The 17,448-nt window shown below is 32.8% G+C and overlaps 1 protein-coding gene across 2 annotated transcripts in view; it reads right to left on the bottom strand.

The window, feature by feature from the left end:
- Positions 1-17,448, bottom strand: part of SNTG2 (syntrophin gamma 2) — a 280,675-nt gene that overhangs the window by 37,196 nt on the left and 226,031 nt on the right. For both annotated transcript variants that reach the window (XM_042803276.1, XM_042803277.1), the window contains 2 exons: positions 8,596-8,712; positions 537-608 (listed from right to left, as the gene is read on the bottom strand). In XM_042803276.1, the coding sequence (XP_042659210.1) occupies positions 537-608; positions 8,596-8,712 (189 nt within the window). The remainder of the gene's footprint in view (positions 1-536; positions 609-8,595; positions 8,713-17,448) is intronic.

Here is a 17,448-nt window from a genome sequence, read left to right as displayed (position 1 = left end):
ACTGTCTCTAGGTGGTGGAAACAAATGAAGAAATCTGTGGTACACAAATGCACCATGTTGCCCTTTGTAAGATGAAACCCACTATAATATCTGCACATGACCTCAAAAGGTCATAATTTTATACTGCTAATTGCTGAAGTTAAATAAAAGTATCTTTATAGATCAGGAATTACAGCAAAAGCATTCTGCATCATATTCACTTAAAAATCTGAGCCTCTAAAAAAAAAAGCAATATCCAGCTTTGTTATGCTTAGCTGTGTCTCTCACCTGTATTTCATAGGACCAGCTCTAGTACTGGAAAACTTTTTAAATATGGAAGCATTTTAGTAACTTGCTCCCTTGGAGCTTAATCCATACTCTCTTATACTTGCATAGCTAATGCACTAGCCTTTGCAAATAGTTTTTTTTTTTTTTTTTTAACGAATTAATATTTCAATGTTAGCTACTCCTGGTTAAGATTAACTTGAGTTTATCATTAACAGAAAAGGCAAGCTATCTTTACAGAATAATATCACTGTAATCGTTAGGAAACCTACCTTGTGAATTTTAAATAGAACCTCACAGAGGTTATAGATTTTTTCAGCTCGTACCCAGTCTAGTGTGCTTACCTATAATATAAAAAAAAAAAAAAAATAACACATTCTTTATTTTAAAATAATGTACAGATGATTTCTACTGGATGCTCTAAACACAGGCACATTACTACATTTAATATCCAGCATTTAGAAAAGACTGTCAAATAGCATTCAATCTTTATAGAAACAGCATCCCCAGGAGTCTTTCTATAATTAAAAGGTATTAATTAATTTCATTACTATTTATCCCCCTTATTCTTACAGTATGATGCAAACCTCTCTGCAATCTCTGTGGTGGGTTATATAAGCATATTTAATTTCCAATATGCTAACAGAGAGAACCCAGTCACAAACCCAGAGTCATTCAGCTTCACGTGTCAATTTAAAATCAACACACCAAGTTGCATTCCTAAATTCAGATTTGAGTTTACATAAACTAGGGCACCAGTATCTTAATACTTATATTAAAAACTGAAAAATACCATGTGACTGCAATATTTGTAATTAAGAAGAATGTCAGCTGTGTGCTGAAAAATGAATACGAAGACATATTTTTTTGGTTCCTTTTTATTTTTTTACTTTATCCTGTTCACATGACAGTCTGATACAATTTGACAGTTAGAACAATATTTGAAGTTTTTCCCTAATGTCTAGTTCATGATATGTGATAATCTGTTTTCCTTCAAAAACAGTACATAGACTAGGTAGTTCAAGGAAAAAAACCCAGTACCTATACATAGAAAAAATACAAGTGGAATACACATTATTTTGATTATATATTTTAGAGCAAAATCCTAGCTCTTCATGAATGCACAGGAATGGCTGCATAGACGTATGAAGACTTTGACTAAATTGTAACTCTGAGGCTTTTAGCACATGGTAATGAGTGTTTTGGTGACTTTAACAGCAACTTGGATATTTAAAATACTACATCAGATGTAGCTTTTCCTGTTCCCGCCTCCCTTCCAAAAGGAAGAAAGCAGAAAAATTAAATTACTTAAGTAAAGTAAAATCTGGCTGTAAAACATATAGCTTCTGTGGATAAAAATTAACTAGGAAAAAAAATATGAAAATCAATAACATTATTTTTCTCTGTATTCAGAGTAGCACCTAGTTCACTTAAAATAATTAATCATGTTCCTAATGTTTTGCATGAAGATCAGCATGATTTTTTTAAATTTATTTTTAAGTTGAATTTCTAGGTTTTGATAAATTCTAAACCATTAAGCAAAATGGTAATAAAATGGTGAAAATGCAAATCCCTACAACACTTAAGACTGATGTGACTTTAATTAGTTATTAAATGTTATTTCAGAGGCTGCAGTTGGAGGAGTGAACTTGGTGTTAGTTTCTTTCTAATCTTATATGCTCTTATGTCCACTCCAATCGAAACTAATGAACATTATTATTAAGTAGACCTCATAGCTGTGTGTTTCAAAGCAGTGTTTCAAAATTTACCTGAATACTTTCTTCTTAGTGTGGAAAGCATCCCACCTAAATTTCGTCACCAGACATATCTAATCTGAACAACCTAATTTAATTCTTAATAATCTAATCTTAATTTCAACATATTGGGAAAGAAGAAAAAAAAAAAAAAAAGAAAAAAAGGCAGTGATTTATCCCAGTTTCTCTAATTTTAGATTAGATCTTTACATTCTAGATGACTAAATTTAGATGAGATGAACCACCTATTCCAAATGGGACTGAAGACCTGTGGAAGAGAAAGTTCTATCATCACATCTTTTCAGGATATAAAGCAACTTATGTTCCAGGGTTCTCCATTTGACAGTTTTTATATTGTAACAATTGAATGACAAACATCACTTGAATATAATGCATGCAGTAGAATATGTAAAATCATGTTATATATTTAATCTTTCTGTTTTATTATAAGCAATTTCTCAATATAAATTAAAGCTCTAAACATTACATATAGCTACCTTTAAGAGTACTTAGTACTACTTTAAAGGAATTTTGTCAAATTTAAATCTAATGTTAGTTTATTTAGGAAATGTATTTAAAGCAATTTTAGATATTACCCTTGTCCTCCCATTACTTCATAAAATGTAGCAATTTTTAGAGTCATACATTTCTGATTTTTAGATTTCTGTTACTGTTTTCCTTCTAGTAAGGTCGATTCAATACTATATTTCAGTTCTGCTTTTTATTTATTGCTAAGAGTAAGCAATAACACAAGTTTAGAAACAACTGAAACTGAAGAACTATAAAGCCGAATCATAAAGAAATATTATACATTTAAACATGCTCACACTGAGCAAGTACAGCAGGTGTTTGCTTAATCCATATTTACAGGGAAATCTTTTTTACTTTGATAGCTGTTTTGAAAAGAAAATAATTAAATAATATAGGTTTTGGCCCACTACTGCTGATCTTCAAAAGGGATCTTTATGCTTCTTGCAAAATGAGATTTACAGACTAGAATGGTGGCTAGTTCATTATTTGGTCTTGAATTTCTCAAAGGGAAATATTCTTTTCAATCTCAGTTAAAAGCAGGAGAATCCTTCTTTCCTATTAGTGGCTAGACAAGATATAAAAGCATAAGCACCAATTTAATCTTCTGTTTGTGAAACTGAATTTAGTGACACAGGCTATAACCTAAAAGCTGTTGAGATATGACTGAACTTTCATTTCCTCGTATTACTTGTTTTGATTCCTGAAGATTAATTTAAACTGTTGGGGTTCTCTGCTGCTATTAATGATGCTACCATGCACAATGGTGACACTGCTGCGCCATTAAATTCACTCAGAATACTTCAGCCTTCTCCCATTATCCTGTGCATCTCTTTCATCCTTTGATTCTCTGTAACCTCTTACAACTTTTTCAGCAGAGACAGCTGGTGATGATGATAACTGTCGGCACCTATATAAGCCAAGATTTTCTTTTACTGTGTATGTCAGAGAAAGGCTATCATACTTAAAGCCAAGACTGAAACAGTGAATATCATAGTGTGCAAGGTCGTCAGGAGAACACAAATGACATGTTGAGACGGATTTTAAGGAGGGGAAACAAACATACTACAAAGGGATACTAGAATCCAAAGAGAAAACTGACATTATTTATAGTTTTCTCAGAACTATCATAGTATGTCCAAGTTTAAAATGTTATTGTTATAGACTTCATTGCTTTAAAAAAAAAAAATCACAAATCATATACATCTAGTCAATGAGAAAAGCTGGAAAGAATCAGGAAAAGTTCACAAAAGTGCAATATCCTTCATTTGCTTTAAAGGAGGTTTCAGTTTATTGCAGGCTTATCTATCATCACACATTCAATAACTGGGTAATGATAGGTAACTAAGATAAACGAGATACTGAAATATACTCCTTAGGCAATAAAAATTTTTCTCATTATTTTGCCTTAGAATTTTTCCTGTAGGTAGTCTATACATTGCATTTCCTGTATTTTAGCATGACAAGATAATTACTTTTTAGTAAAGCATTTGACAAAATGTTTCAAAAAATGTATATTATGAATAGGTTCCTTAATGAGACAGACTTTCATTCATATTAATTGTTTTGATAACATGTTAAAAACAGTGTTGAAATACATGAAAGTACCAATTAGCATTCATTTAGCTTCCACTTTAATTCTTGTCTAATACAAAAATTTATGACCAACAGTAGCTGAATGCTACTATTATTATTGGAAGACCAATTCCTTAGCTAACTCAATGCATTATGTGATGTATTGAATACTCAGTTCTGTAGATATTTGGCTATACTAATCCTTTCAGAAAGAACTGTAAAATAACATATTTGTAAACTCACACATAACACTGAGCTGATCACTGATATAATAAAAATGAACAAAGATAGAAAGATAGAAACCTGAAGTTACAATTTTAAGTCCATAATGAGAGACTGAAATAAGTATGTAGAGTTATAAAAGTGCTAAGCATTGCAGAAGTACTTTCTACTTCAGCATGAGTTTCTGTAAGTTCCTCATGTTTTAAAAACAGACATTACAGTGGATTTCTGAAAATAAATAAACTATTAAAATCTGGATTTACTTAGACCAAGCAATCCCAGCATTGGTTCAGGCTCATATTCCAAATATACTTAGCTTTAAATGTGTGTGTTAATAATTGATTTTTCTTTAAAAAGCTATGAGGAATATAGAAATAATATAGAGGAGAAAAAAAAAGTTAAATTAATTTTGACTCATACATGTAGTAAACAACAAACTGAAAACCAGTTACTCCCTAGAAGAAAAATCTGCAATTATAAAATAAGCATAAAGTACTTTAATACCTATTCACAGATCAGCACTAAAGGATTGACTAGACATGAGAAATAAATAAGGGATGCATGTAAAAGACAATCACACTTTGAAACTCACTGAAGTCAAAGGGAACGTAACATCATTTCTATGAACACTGAATCCGATTCTAGAAATCTCCAGTGTCCCCCAAAATATATATATATATATATATATATATATATATATATATATAATGCATTTAAAGAGTAAAACTCAAGGAAAAAAGAAGATCAAAGTGGTTGTAATACTTATCAGTGCAATACAAAGAATGTTGCATTATCTGACAATTAAGCAGAAGCATCCAACTCACTTAGAAGTACTAAAAAGGGCTAGGGAAAATATTAAATACTTTTAGGTCAAGGGTAACTAATTTCACTGGAAAAAACAAGCCAAGTATAATTTTGAAAAATTATTAAAACATATTAAAAAGAAAAAAAAAATCAAGAAATGTCCTTGAGATGAACTATGACATAGCAGTATAAGATGCCTACAAACATCCAAAACAACTCGATGGTAAAAAACCACACACTAAAGAGCAGTCAGATCCTAGCAAATATGCAAACAAAATAAAGACAGACTTGTGTGTAGAGTTAGAAAATTCACCAAAAGCATTCACGGGCAAGTCTATGCCCTCCAACTCATTGCAACCTCTTTCCAAATATGTCACATTGACATTATGTATAATGTAAATTACAAACAGAAGTAGGTAGAACTCACACAGCAGTACTCTCTAACATTCAAAGCACTGCTCATGTAGTAATTACATTATGCAAACTTTTCTCCTCTGTAATGTTTTTCAAAGGTGGAACTATTTCTGTTACTTTCACATTATTCTTCTATTTATTCATTTGCTTAAAACTATAAGCAGCACATACAGTGATTGCTCAGATGCTTTCACATAAGCCACTTCACTATCATTTATTTAATCATGTTGAAAAATATAGTTTTGTAATTGAACTATGAGGAAGACATAAAAAATAGCTTATTCTTGAATGACAATTTTGAATAATGTCTCCCCAATTTCTTCTGAAATATAAATTCAGAACCTTTTCAAGATCTGAAAATTGGCAGAATGTAATAAAATACTGCTTGTATATTAACATTGACACAAGAATAATTTCTGTTTGTGCAATGGTGTTTTTCACATGTGCAGTTTTCAGAAATGTGTCACAATTCTAATATACCAGTTTGTAAATGAAACCTGTAAATTTCTTAAATGCAGTCAGATAAGCCACTTTAGGGATGCAGAAAGATGTAAAGTTATGGGTAAGGTCATTACAACTAAAGATAACTGTATGACTTGTAGGTAATCTACTCTGTGCACATTACATTTATACACTGATACACTACATTGATTCAGTATGCAAACAGCAATACCATCATAGAAACATCTTTGAAATAAGACATAATGTTAAACTCTTTTAAAGATCAAGCAAGTTAAAACATCTGTATTTTTGTGATAGAACAATCAATTTTTTAATGTTTCACTTAATATAGTAAAAAAAAGTCAGTGGGAGTAATGGTAAGAGCAGTACTATAATATCTCTAAAATAGTGAAACACTGAAAATGTACAGATTTGTGTGGGCACCTGTTTTTCCTGCTACAGAGCTGGGACATGTGACAAAGAACCAGTGTCAGGGCACAGCGTGGGTTGGTGGCTCCCTGGGTGTTGTGGGAGCTCCCCTGGGGTCTGGCTGGGCAGGGTCCTCGCCAGCACCCAGGGCCCATCCCATCGCCCTGTAGTGGGTTGACCCCATCCCACAACTAGGCACCCATACAGCTTCTCCCTAACTCCTGGTCCCCCCCCCCCACAGTGTGATGGGGGAGAGAAAAGGAAGAGGAAAATTGTGGTTCAAAATAAAGACAGTTTATTAAGTTACAGAAGTTGGGACCCATGGCTGGGCAGGATAGGAGCTGAAGACTGGCCCTGATGCACTGCTGGGGCAGGGGCTGATGGCCACGGTGGGGCTGCAATGGGGTCCTGGGCTGCAGGAAGGGTGGGGGGAGGCCCAGGGAAGAGGGTCAGGGACATTCAGGGCTGGAGGTGCTCTCAGGACACTGATAATCATCTTTGAAGAGTGGCTTTAGATCCAGGTTCGAATTCTTGAGGTGGGTGGTTGCTGGAAACTGCCAATTTCCTATGTTGTTTCCCCCTCCCTCTTCCCCCCCCCCCCCCCCCCCTTCCAATATAAAGCATCTGTGGAATAACTAAATAGCAAGAAAAGTGGTCAACAGCTTTAACAATTTATAGGCTCTGTCACAGTTACTGGTGTATCTGATTACTGGGATGACAAAAAACATTGACCAAAGGGGTGCCCTTTGTTCATTTATTTGAAGAGCCACTGTTTTGACAGAAAAATTGTGCAGAAAGTGTAGTAGATACTGACAAGTACCATGGTATGAATACTACCAAACATTCATCCTCACTTGTCTGTTCTTAGAGCGCTGAACATGATGAATGAAATAGTTTATCTCCAATTAGTATCATGTAGATGGATAGTTTTAATTATATAAAAAATGTTTTTTCAAAAACAGATCTGAAAACAATAATTAAAATTTATAAAGGAAAAGTATTCATGTGGTGTGTTATTTGTTTAATATTTTTGTATTGTTTTTGCATTTTAATTTGATTGTAGTAATTGAACCAAATTTTAGTTCCTTGACTTAACATATAGACAAATAATTTTTTAGAGGGGAAAAACCCCACTTTTCCCAGATGTGTTGTCTCATTTTAAAAAGAGTACTACTGGATTTTTAAAATGTTTGAAGTTAATAGGAATCATTGGATTTAGAATTTCAATCTAGAGAGAGGGAAAATGTTACCGATTGCTTCTCATTGATGTACATAAATAAGGTCTGAAGTTCCCAAAGGTACTAGAGATGGTACACATGTAAAGGATCAGATTTTGTTTGGATCAGCTGAAGAAACTGGGAGACTGACCACCTACTGAACAAACATGTAAGGAAGTTGTACAACTGAAACTGAATTCTAATTCCACATTTTATTCTTTCTAATTTGCTTAAAGCAAAGGCTCTCTGGAGAAAAAAGAAAGGATAAAACAATACCATGTGGTAAGTATAGGTCACTTTTTAAGAGTTTAGAATTTTACAGCTCATTTATGTTTTATTCTTTTAAACTGATTTTTATTAAGTTTTTGGTTTTTTTTTTTTTTTTAGAGAAGAGTTAGATAACTCCTTTGTTATGAAATAGAATTCTCATTACCAGCTATGTAAATTATCAAAACAAGATGCTGTCATTTGTTCAAACTGTACAGTTAGCATTTGATTCTCTGTAACAGTTTAATCCCTTGCCTGTGTGCAAAATCCACAAGTATCTACTAATAGTATGGATGGTATATTTCATGATGTATCTTGTTTTTGAGAAAACAGAGTAACTACCAACATATTACACCTACAAAATAATTTAGAATAAGTAAGGTAAGAAATATTGGGCCTAACCAACCAGAGAAAAATCTGAACTTAATGGCTTTAAAAAGTAAAACATTTATGCCCTATTAGGAATTATTTGAACTATCCAAGTATGGTAAGATTTTCAGAGGACCTCGAAAGAGACTAAATATTGAAATTTCACCAAAATCACTGAAATTGAGTGGCATCTATGGCTTTAACTTATTTTAAAATCTCAGCTGACCACTTGGTAAGGAAAAACGAACCCAGACATAACAAACAGGTTTCCATTTACAATGAAACTGTCACAAAAATATTATTTTTTTTACCGGTGGAGTGCTGAAAATGTAGAAGGATGAACCCTTCAGTGCCAGAAACTTGAACTTGTAGAGCTGAGATGAATCAGTTCCTTCAAGTCTCTCATTTACCCATCCCATATGTACAACCTGTAAAAGAAAATAATTGAAAATTAAAGCTTTGGTTTTCAGTGGAGCATAAAATATATCTGATTAGGTCAAGTCTTTCCACAAGGAAGAGTGATCATATTAGAATAGGATGCCTCACCCCCTTCTTCACATTTGCCTTCCCAGAACTACACCACACTCCTGAAGTGAAGTCCTTGGAGAGACTTAAACTTACAGTACAGGTTGAAACTTGTCTGAAATAGTCACCATTTTAAAAGCCACCTATATATGTCTCAACAGACTCTCACTTAGGCCAGCAGAAAAATTAGGTGTACTGAAATAGTTCAGCCAGCAGTTTGTAAAAAAACCCCATGAGCCTACATTATCCATAGAACAGTCAAAACTTGGACATCCTAAAATTTCTATTATATGTACCTCTATAGAAATACATCTGAACAAATAATGAGATTTATCTGAAATCAAACAGCTTTCTGTATGCTCATGTTTGCCACTGTTAATGAAATGTCTTTGCCACACTGATTGTCTTCCAGGGTTTATATACTTTTTTACATACACTTTACCTCATGATAACTTATGTTGTCATACAATTAAATGTCAAATTCAGTTGTTACACAACTTTACTCTAACAGTATTACAATACATGTCTTTACATTTCAGATAAATTAATTTTAAGAAAAAAAAAAGTAAGACTATATGCTTCCTTTCTGAGGTAAATTCAAATTTAATAATGTCATAGTGTGGTAGTAGAATACCATGAATGTAGTTACTCACCAAAAATAACAGATGTAAACATTTTAGCCTTCAGTTTGCATACATTAAGAGGAACATGTTGCCCTTGAAACAGGTATTTGAATCTAGAGTGATCCACCAATGCGAATATACAGCTGTTGCTGATAAACTTGCTCATTTACAATTAGGGCTACACTTACAGAAAAGGCTGAGTATCACAGGGGTAGAAATGTCATAGCACTTGTGAATATACTGAGACCACAGAGCTTTGCTGGAAGTCAGTGGAAAGAGGCTGAAGAAGGCATTCGTTAACTTGCATGAAAACTTCAACATTTATTCTATGGATAGATTTGGGAAAAATGTGATGATCTCATGAATGCTTTTTTATTGAAAGCCCAGTGTGTGTACCTGTAGTTTTACCAACAGAGCACAAAGGAGGAAAGAATGGTCAGGGAGTAGTTAATAGCATAGATGCATGCTCATACTCTTATATCATGAAAATCTCACACATTGTTTTCTAATTTTGTTATTTAATATATCAATTATGTCTCTTACCAATCAACTTATTCAGAAACAAATAATAAATTATTATGTTGAGATAGACAATCCTTCTATATACTTTTTTTACTGAAATCCAGCACTAACACTTTAAGGGGATCTAGAAACAGCACAATAAATACAGTAGCTTTTCCAATTCTCACTTTGGTATTGTGCAAATTCAATAACTCTCACCAAAACATTGTTTCTATAGTAGTCAGCAAAGATTTAGAAAAAGGATGTTCAGATATTTTATTACTTTAACAAAATATACTGTAGTATGGTTGATAATCTACTACAAACTATATCGTATATTGAATTTATCAGTGTGGTAATATAATATCAAATAATACAGACAAAAAAAATAATGTCCAAATCATAGGGCGCAAACAATACAATATTCTCATTTACATTCATAAAGTTATGGTTGTTGACTTGCAAATAGACACCATTTATTAACCTCTCAGTATTAAAATATTTATAAAAAATGTAATTTACTGATTAAATTGATAAATTGTTAAGAAAAGGATATAGCTCGCTATTATGTTCTTCATTCATCATTGTTATCGTCACCATTTATTCTTTCTCACTCACCAAATAATTTTGGAATTATCCACAATGTCTAATGGCAAAACCAAGTACCGATAAAGTCTGCAACTTGCCCAAGTCATTCATCAATGATCATATATTAAAGAAAACAATATAGAAATATAACTATATATCTTGTTGCAAACAAAAGTTGTTAATTTAATATATTAAAAGAAGGAAAAAATGAAGTTCTTAGTTGAAATTCAGGGCAGGATGGTATTAGAAGACTGAAATTCCACTTGTCAAGATTGTGTTTTCACTTCAAAATATACATATGATTTGCTGTGATTGACAGGAAAAACCTGATTTATTTAGTTGACAGAAACCACAGGTTGGCCTGTAAGCACTGTTCCTAAGTACCAACAGTAGTGCAGAAGATAGCCATACAGTCTTTGAATAAAACTCCAAATTTGGAAAAAGGGCACTGAATTTCTCTAACTGAACTAACAAGAGATCTGTTTTTCAATGAAAATGTGCTTTATGTCAAAGTTTTCCATCTGTGAAATGGGAATAATTTCCTTTACGTATTCGTGTGAAGGCCCTATCGCTGTTGTATCCTTATCTATGGCTGCAAGATGTGATAGGAGTGCCATATGTTATAGCATTGACTTAATGTAGCATTTAATCTTCTGGATAATTCTCTTGAGGATGTATTTAGCTACAAACACAAGAATGCATTTTCTAATCAGTCGCAGACATTTTTTGGTCATGTGTTCTTAGTGTTTTACTGAAATGGAACATCATTATTATTATTACTATTCATCATCATTATTACTATTCATCATCATCATCATTATTATTATTATTATTATTATTATTATTATTATTATTATTATTATTATTATTATTATTATTATTATTATAGTTATACCATACTGTGACCAGTCTACATGTGGTAGATCAGAATCAAGAGACTTGGTTTGAACTACACCCTTCTCCACACAACAAATAAATTTCTATCGTTATTAACAGCTATAAACTGAATGTTAAGCTGTTCTGTATGTTGAAATCTCTTTCAACCTCAGACAAAAAAAAAAAAAAAGAATGATAAAAAACCACAGTCAGTGGATTAGATTTTGGGGAAATGGTCTTTCTATGTATTGAATTATTACAACATTGAAGTATCACTCTTGATCTATATGGGTTGTGATATAAGGTCACTTGTTCATTCCACTTCATCAAAGTCCACACAAAAGCAAACAGCAATACTTCAGTTACATTTTGAATAAATTGCACTGAATATTACTCTGATGGATTGAAATGACTAACAAAAACTCCAATTCCAGGAAAAAAGAACTTCAATCAGAAAAAAAACCCCAAATAATAGATCACCAAAACAAAGGGAATGTCTTAGAGCCCTTAAAAATAGAAAAAGATCCTCTATGTTTCTAAATTCGATTTTAATTCCAAGAGGTATCAGGAGCTGATTAAAAGTTTTTCAATTTTCATTTTCTTTAAAACTATTACTTAGCTTTTCATTGTCAACATAATTTGTGGAACAAGGAAACGATTATATGCCTCACAGTAGAAATAAGAAAAAATGGTCTGCTGATTTATATCTTACAAAAGAAAATAAAAACTTAGCTGAAAAAAATAACTAGCATATAATAGTTCAATGTCATTTAGGAAAAAAAAAAAAAAAAAGTAAAAACCCTTCAAAAAATCTTTAAAACCCAAAGATTATGGTTTGTGTGTTAACACCATGAAACACTTACCTAAGTAGTAAAGGTTCTAGTAAGCAAAATGTTGTAGTATTTCCTGAACTTTCTAAAAGCCACCTGTAAAATAAATGCCTACATCAAGTTGTTCCATTTTTTTTAATGAAGATGTGAAAAAATTCAACAAGTAGCACATTTGTCAATCAGTTTAAAATCTGGAGAAGAGTATCGCTGCAGAATACTGACTGAAGTCTCAGTACATATATACATTTAGGAAGACAAGTATAGTACAGGTAGAACAAACAGCCTTTTTGTTTGTTGATTGGGTTTGGAGTTTTTCTATGTTTAGGAGAAAAGCAAGGGTTGAATCGATTTAAATATGTATTTTTCCACCAAACAGGAAGCACTGAATGAGATACTTGGAAAGAAGCAATTGTCAGGCTAGGTAGCTGAAGAAGTATTGCTACTGGAAGGTAAGTGGTGATCTCAGTGAGTTTAGAGCTGCATTACTTCCATTTGCATGGGTTGGAAATATCGGGATGGAAAGCTAAAAAGTAAGTACTAGTGAATATGGAGGAGCAAGAGGAAAAGACAAAGCAAAAGATATTTAGCAGAAAAATAAATTAATTTAGTAAGACCAAAAATAAAGAAACGTGAGAACATATGAAATTAAAATGAAAAGAACAAAAGGAAGGACACTATACAAGTATATAAAGGAGGGAAAAATCAATGAAAACATATTTGGGAGGAAAAACATAAAGAAAAGAAGATTCCAAATGTATACTTGCCTATAAAGACACAAAGCCCTTAAAAAAGTAAAGAAGGAAAATAGAAGACTTTCTTGTATCAGAATCAGTGTTTGATTAACTTATGCATATATTGAAAAAATAATAAAATTATGCATCTTTTTATACAGATAATAAACAATCTAATATATTTTTTTACTTTCTTTACACACATATTTCTTATTGACTGGTTTATTTAATAGTCATTTACACCATAGAAATGGAGAAGGAATAATTATTCAGTTCAACAAAAGTCTGTATGGAACAGAAGCAATCAAGTGTTATACTCAGTAACAAACTGTGGTTCATAAGCAGGCTACCAAGATTTTAACTGGGTTTCAGTACATGGGTGGGAATATTAGTCTTGAGACAAAAACTGCTATGCTATTTGGATTGAAACGTGCCATTTGAAGTTTTTAGGACTGCCCATAAGGCATAACACTACAAACTGTCCCATTCTCAGCATTGCTTTCACCATTTATTCCCATACTGCATGATCAATTTGAGACTGCTATTTGAAACTGCGTGGAAAATTACCCATACATCTGGAAAACTACCCATACATCATCAATGTATTATTAAGCTTCTAACATGTTCTAATACACTTTCTAAAAGTTCCTGTAGGAACAAAATGAGCAATGGCACTCATTATGAGGAGATAAAATAAGTCACTAACAAAATGTAATCCAATCATAGCAGATAAATGAAAGTTCTTATTTGCATTTATTGTTTTCCTATAGCAATAAAGCATCTAGATGCTGCGATGACTGGAAACTTAACATGTGTTATATTTTATAAAGCCATCAGTACATTTTGTATATAGTACTTTTAGTTGGATAGTTATGAAAAGTAAATGATGCAGAACACTCTGGAGGGAAATGAAGAAACAAAATCAAGTAGATATCTGATGTATGACATGTCAGAACAGGTGGGTACACTTACATAATTAAAGTGGGATAAAAATTTACTGCAGACACCAGCTTGGCCTGCCAAGTTAAGAACCAGTGTCATACCATGAAGCACAATGGAACAATACAAAATCAAGAAAGCAAAGAGAAGTACATCTTGAAGTAGATTAAGCAATTTTTTTTTTGTCTTTTCCAAATCAAGTGGTAGATTGCATGTTTTGAAAAGTGGAGATACTGGGGGGAAAAGAATCAGTCCTTTCACATACATAATGATTAACTAAAACAAAAAACAAAAACCAAAATAATTTGGAATGCTATAAGTTTTGATACATTAATTGTTTCCATTGTATATCAATTGATTTCAGTTATGTCTGAATGACTACTATTGAAAACATAATGTTTTAGAGATGAAACTACAGAGGTACTTAGAAATTATGACACTTAAGTGTTTTATGTGCTTCAGCTCAAGAATTAAATTTATAAGTCCAAGTTGGGGACAGTCTGAATGCCACAAATAGCAACACGTTTGTACTAACCTGAAGAGAACTATGAAGATAAGTATTTATCTGAATTCATGTATCTTCCCAGGAATTGGCTGCCTGTGCAAAATTTGGATTACTAGTACTTTTGGATGGTGTTAATTGTTCTCCTTTTTGTTTTATTGTTTTAACATGGAGACTGGGAAAACTGGGGCTGATATCATTCACCTTTTCTCATTATAGCATTCTTGTTCAAGTTAGGCTCCAAACCACAAAATTCGCTCTTGAAGACAGGTACCAGTAAGTTGCTTTACTGGTTATGCATTTTTGTATTATATTAAATCAGTAGCACTATTTGTGCAACAGGAACTAACCAAACTAAATAAAAGTGGAAAAGTCAGGTCATCACAATTTTCTTTGTCTTTTATGTCTACTTTCTTTTTTAGCAATATTACAACAACAATAAAATACACGCAATAAGCTATTATCCTCCTCACCAAATAAAGACTTAAATTGTTTCTTTTTTAGTTTGGGAAAATAAAAAAAGAAAACTTTTCAAACTATAGTTGTTTACTATAGCTGTTGTAAAAGAGTCCTCAAGGGAGAAAACTCCGTCTGAAAATTCAACCTGTTTCCTTCTACATGTTATCCCCCAATCAATAAAGCAGTAATTCTGTTTAAAAGTGTGTTAACATAATTTTAGTTGGGAGATAATCCTGAAGAAGGACTGATCTCACAGTAGTAATCCAGTGAAATCAAACCTCTGTAATACCGAATGGAAAAGCAATAGGTTCTAAAAGCTCTGAAGAGCAGATGCCTGTGCAGAAAATGATGTACTCTAAAATCTTTCTCACAATCCACAAGGCAGAAATATACAAAGTAAAGGAGAATAAAGAAGAGTTGTTAATATATTTTCTAAACATTCTAACAGCTAAGGGAAGCTCAGGAAGACAGCTTAATCAGAGACCGTGATTCTTCACTGAAGACAGAATTGTTTTGTGCCACTCATCGCCAGAGACACCACAGACCCATAGACTGCTGGAAGATGTGGTCAACATATCGGGGTAAGAAACACCATCTAAATATACTTTTTTGTACATTTTTCCTTAAATAGGAATAAGTTTCCTTCATCTAACACATTCTATAGAGTTTCTAGAATCCAATGTTTTGAAGTCTTACAACTTCAAAGAGTAATCTAATATAAACTATTTCATTAACACAAAAAAATCGGACATACAAATACCATAAACGTACTGTGAATGTATTTGTTTCATAAATCATAGTGAGATTTCATGAAATATGTTCAGAAATGAAATCACAATTTTCAGTAATTCTATTATGTATAGACTTGTTGAGTTTGGCAAATCTCTTGACTTTTTTTTCTGGTGTTTTGTTGCAGCTTGCTTGTCTTTAAAATCAGTATAGTAGTAATAGTTACTCACCTCACAAAGGGACTACATATTAGCTCACTGACTAGAGGTTAACAAGTCTAAGTGCTTTAAAGTGGTACTTCTGTTAGAGCAAGTATTTTCAGTGGAAGACCTGAAGTCTCAGAACAAATCTTTAAAGCAGACCAAGAGAATTTCATTAGGAATTGCATAACTGGACTCCCATATAAAGAAAGTTAACACAGTTACCCATGAAGATCTCAATTCTATCTCTACCTGCCCTCTTTATGTTTAAAGGAATTTAGTTTTTCTCCCTTTCTACAGGTGTAATTTGTAAAATTATAGTCTGCAAGAATCAAACTTTTGCAGGCTAGCAGTTAGAAGAAAGTAATTTTATTGTTCTATGTTTTAAAAACATTTTTCTATGTTTTAGAGAAAATAAATCTAAAAAAAAAAAAAAAAAACAAAAACAAAACAAAACCAAACCCCTGACTTTACAGGACTATGTGCAGTGTTTCTTTTAATCTGCAGCATGAAGACAAGCAAACATGTTCATGGCATACTTGGGGCAGCTGCTATGAGGAACAATGGGAAAACCCTCCATATTTGAAGAGTTCCTAACATAATCCTAATTAGGATCAAATCACTATCAAATGCAGAGTGGAAAAGAGACTTCTGAGAAACTTAATACAATACCTTTTCCAAAATGCAGTACCCATGATACCTATTTTTTTCTAAAAAATACTACCTTAATGTCCTAAGAATCTCCAGTAATGGAGACTTCATAATTTCTCTCAACAATCTATTCTAGCACCATATTCCTCATGTCAAACACAAATTGCTGTAACCACAGTTTAAGACTCTTTTTTGCCCTATCTGTTAAAGACTCAAATGATTTTCGCCTTAGACTGGAAGAGTAAAAAAAAGTTTATTCAGTCCATAAACGAAGCAAAAATCAATGAAAAAGAGTATGTAGCTCGTGTGACATCATTCCTTGCTCCTTTTCACGTTATTGTCTGAGCACAAAGATATCACTCCTGAATGTTTTATTTTCATATCTCCCTCTGTCTTTCTTTCAACCTATCCACAGAGGCCATGGAAAACCTCTGGTCAATATCTTTTTGGACACATAGCACAGAAAATCAGGTGCAGTATGCCCACCAAGGCCTTACAGCAAAAGGAACACAGCATGTCTGGCAGTTAACTCACTTAGGTACAGCCCTTGACACTTGCCTCTTTCTCAAAAGTGACAAAGGAGACATGGTTCTTATGGCATGCAGGTAAACAGCCAGCCCTGGCCTGATGTTAAACTGACAAGGTAACAATGTGAGAAACTGCTGGACATTGCAAACAATGTAAAGGGAGAAGTTTGCTGGCTATCTCAGGACTGCATCTATACTAATAATACAATAAGGGGATAAACTAGCAGGTAAAATATATGAAAAGGAATTGAAGAATGGGTGAAGAATGTCAAAAGATAATGAAAAAGGGGTGTTGACTGAGAGACAGTGGTGGTGGTATCACAGATAAAGGCTGAAATAAACAAATAAGCATGTAAAAATCTGAAAAAAAATAAGGGCCAGTGGAGAAGGAGTAAAAGGCAGGAGGGTTCCTTATTTGGGAGGGGAAAAAATGGAGAAAAAGGGAATATAAGGTTAACCATATGAATGAGGTTTTTGGGGATC

This window comes from Tyto alba, unplaced genomic scaffold (genome assembly GCF_018691265.1).
Source record: "Tyto alba isolate M040663 unplaced genomic scaffold, T.alba_DEE_v4.0 Super-Scaffold_40, whole genome shotgun sequence".
NCBI lineage: Eukaryota > Metazoa > Chordata > Aves > Strigiformes > Tytonidae > Tyto > Tyto alba.
This window is presented reverse-complemented; position numbering and strand designations above follow the sequence as displayed.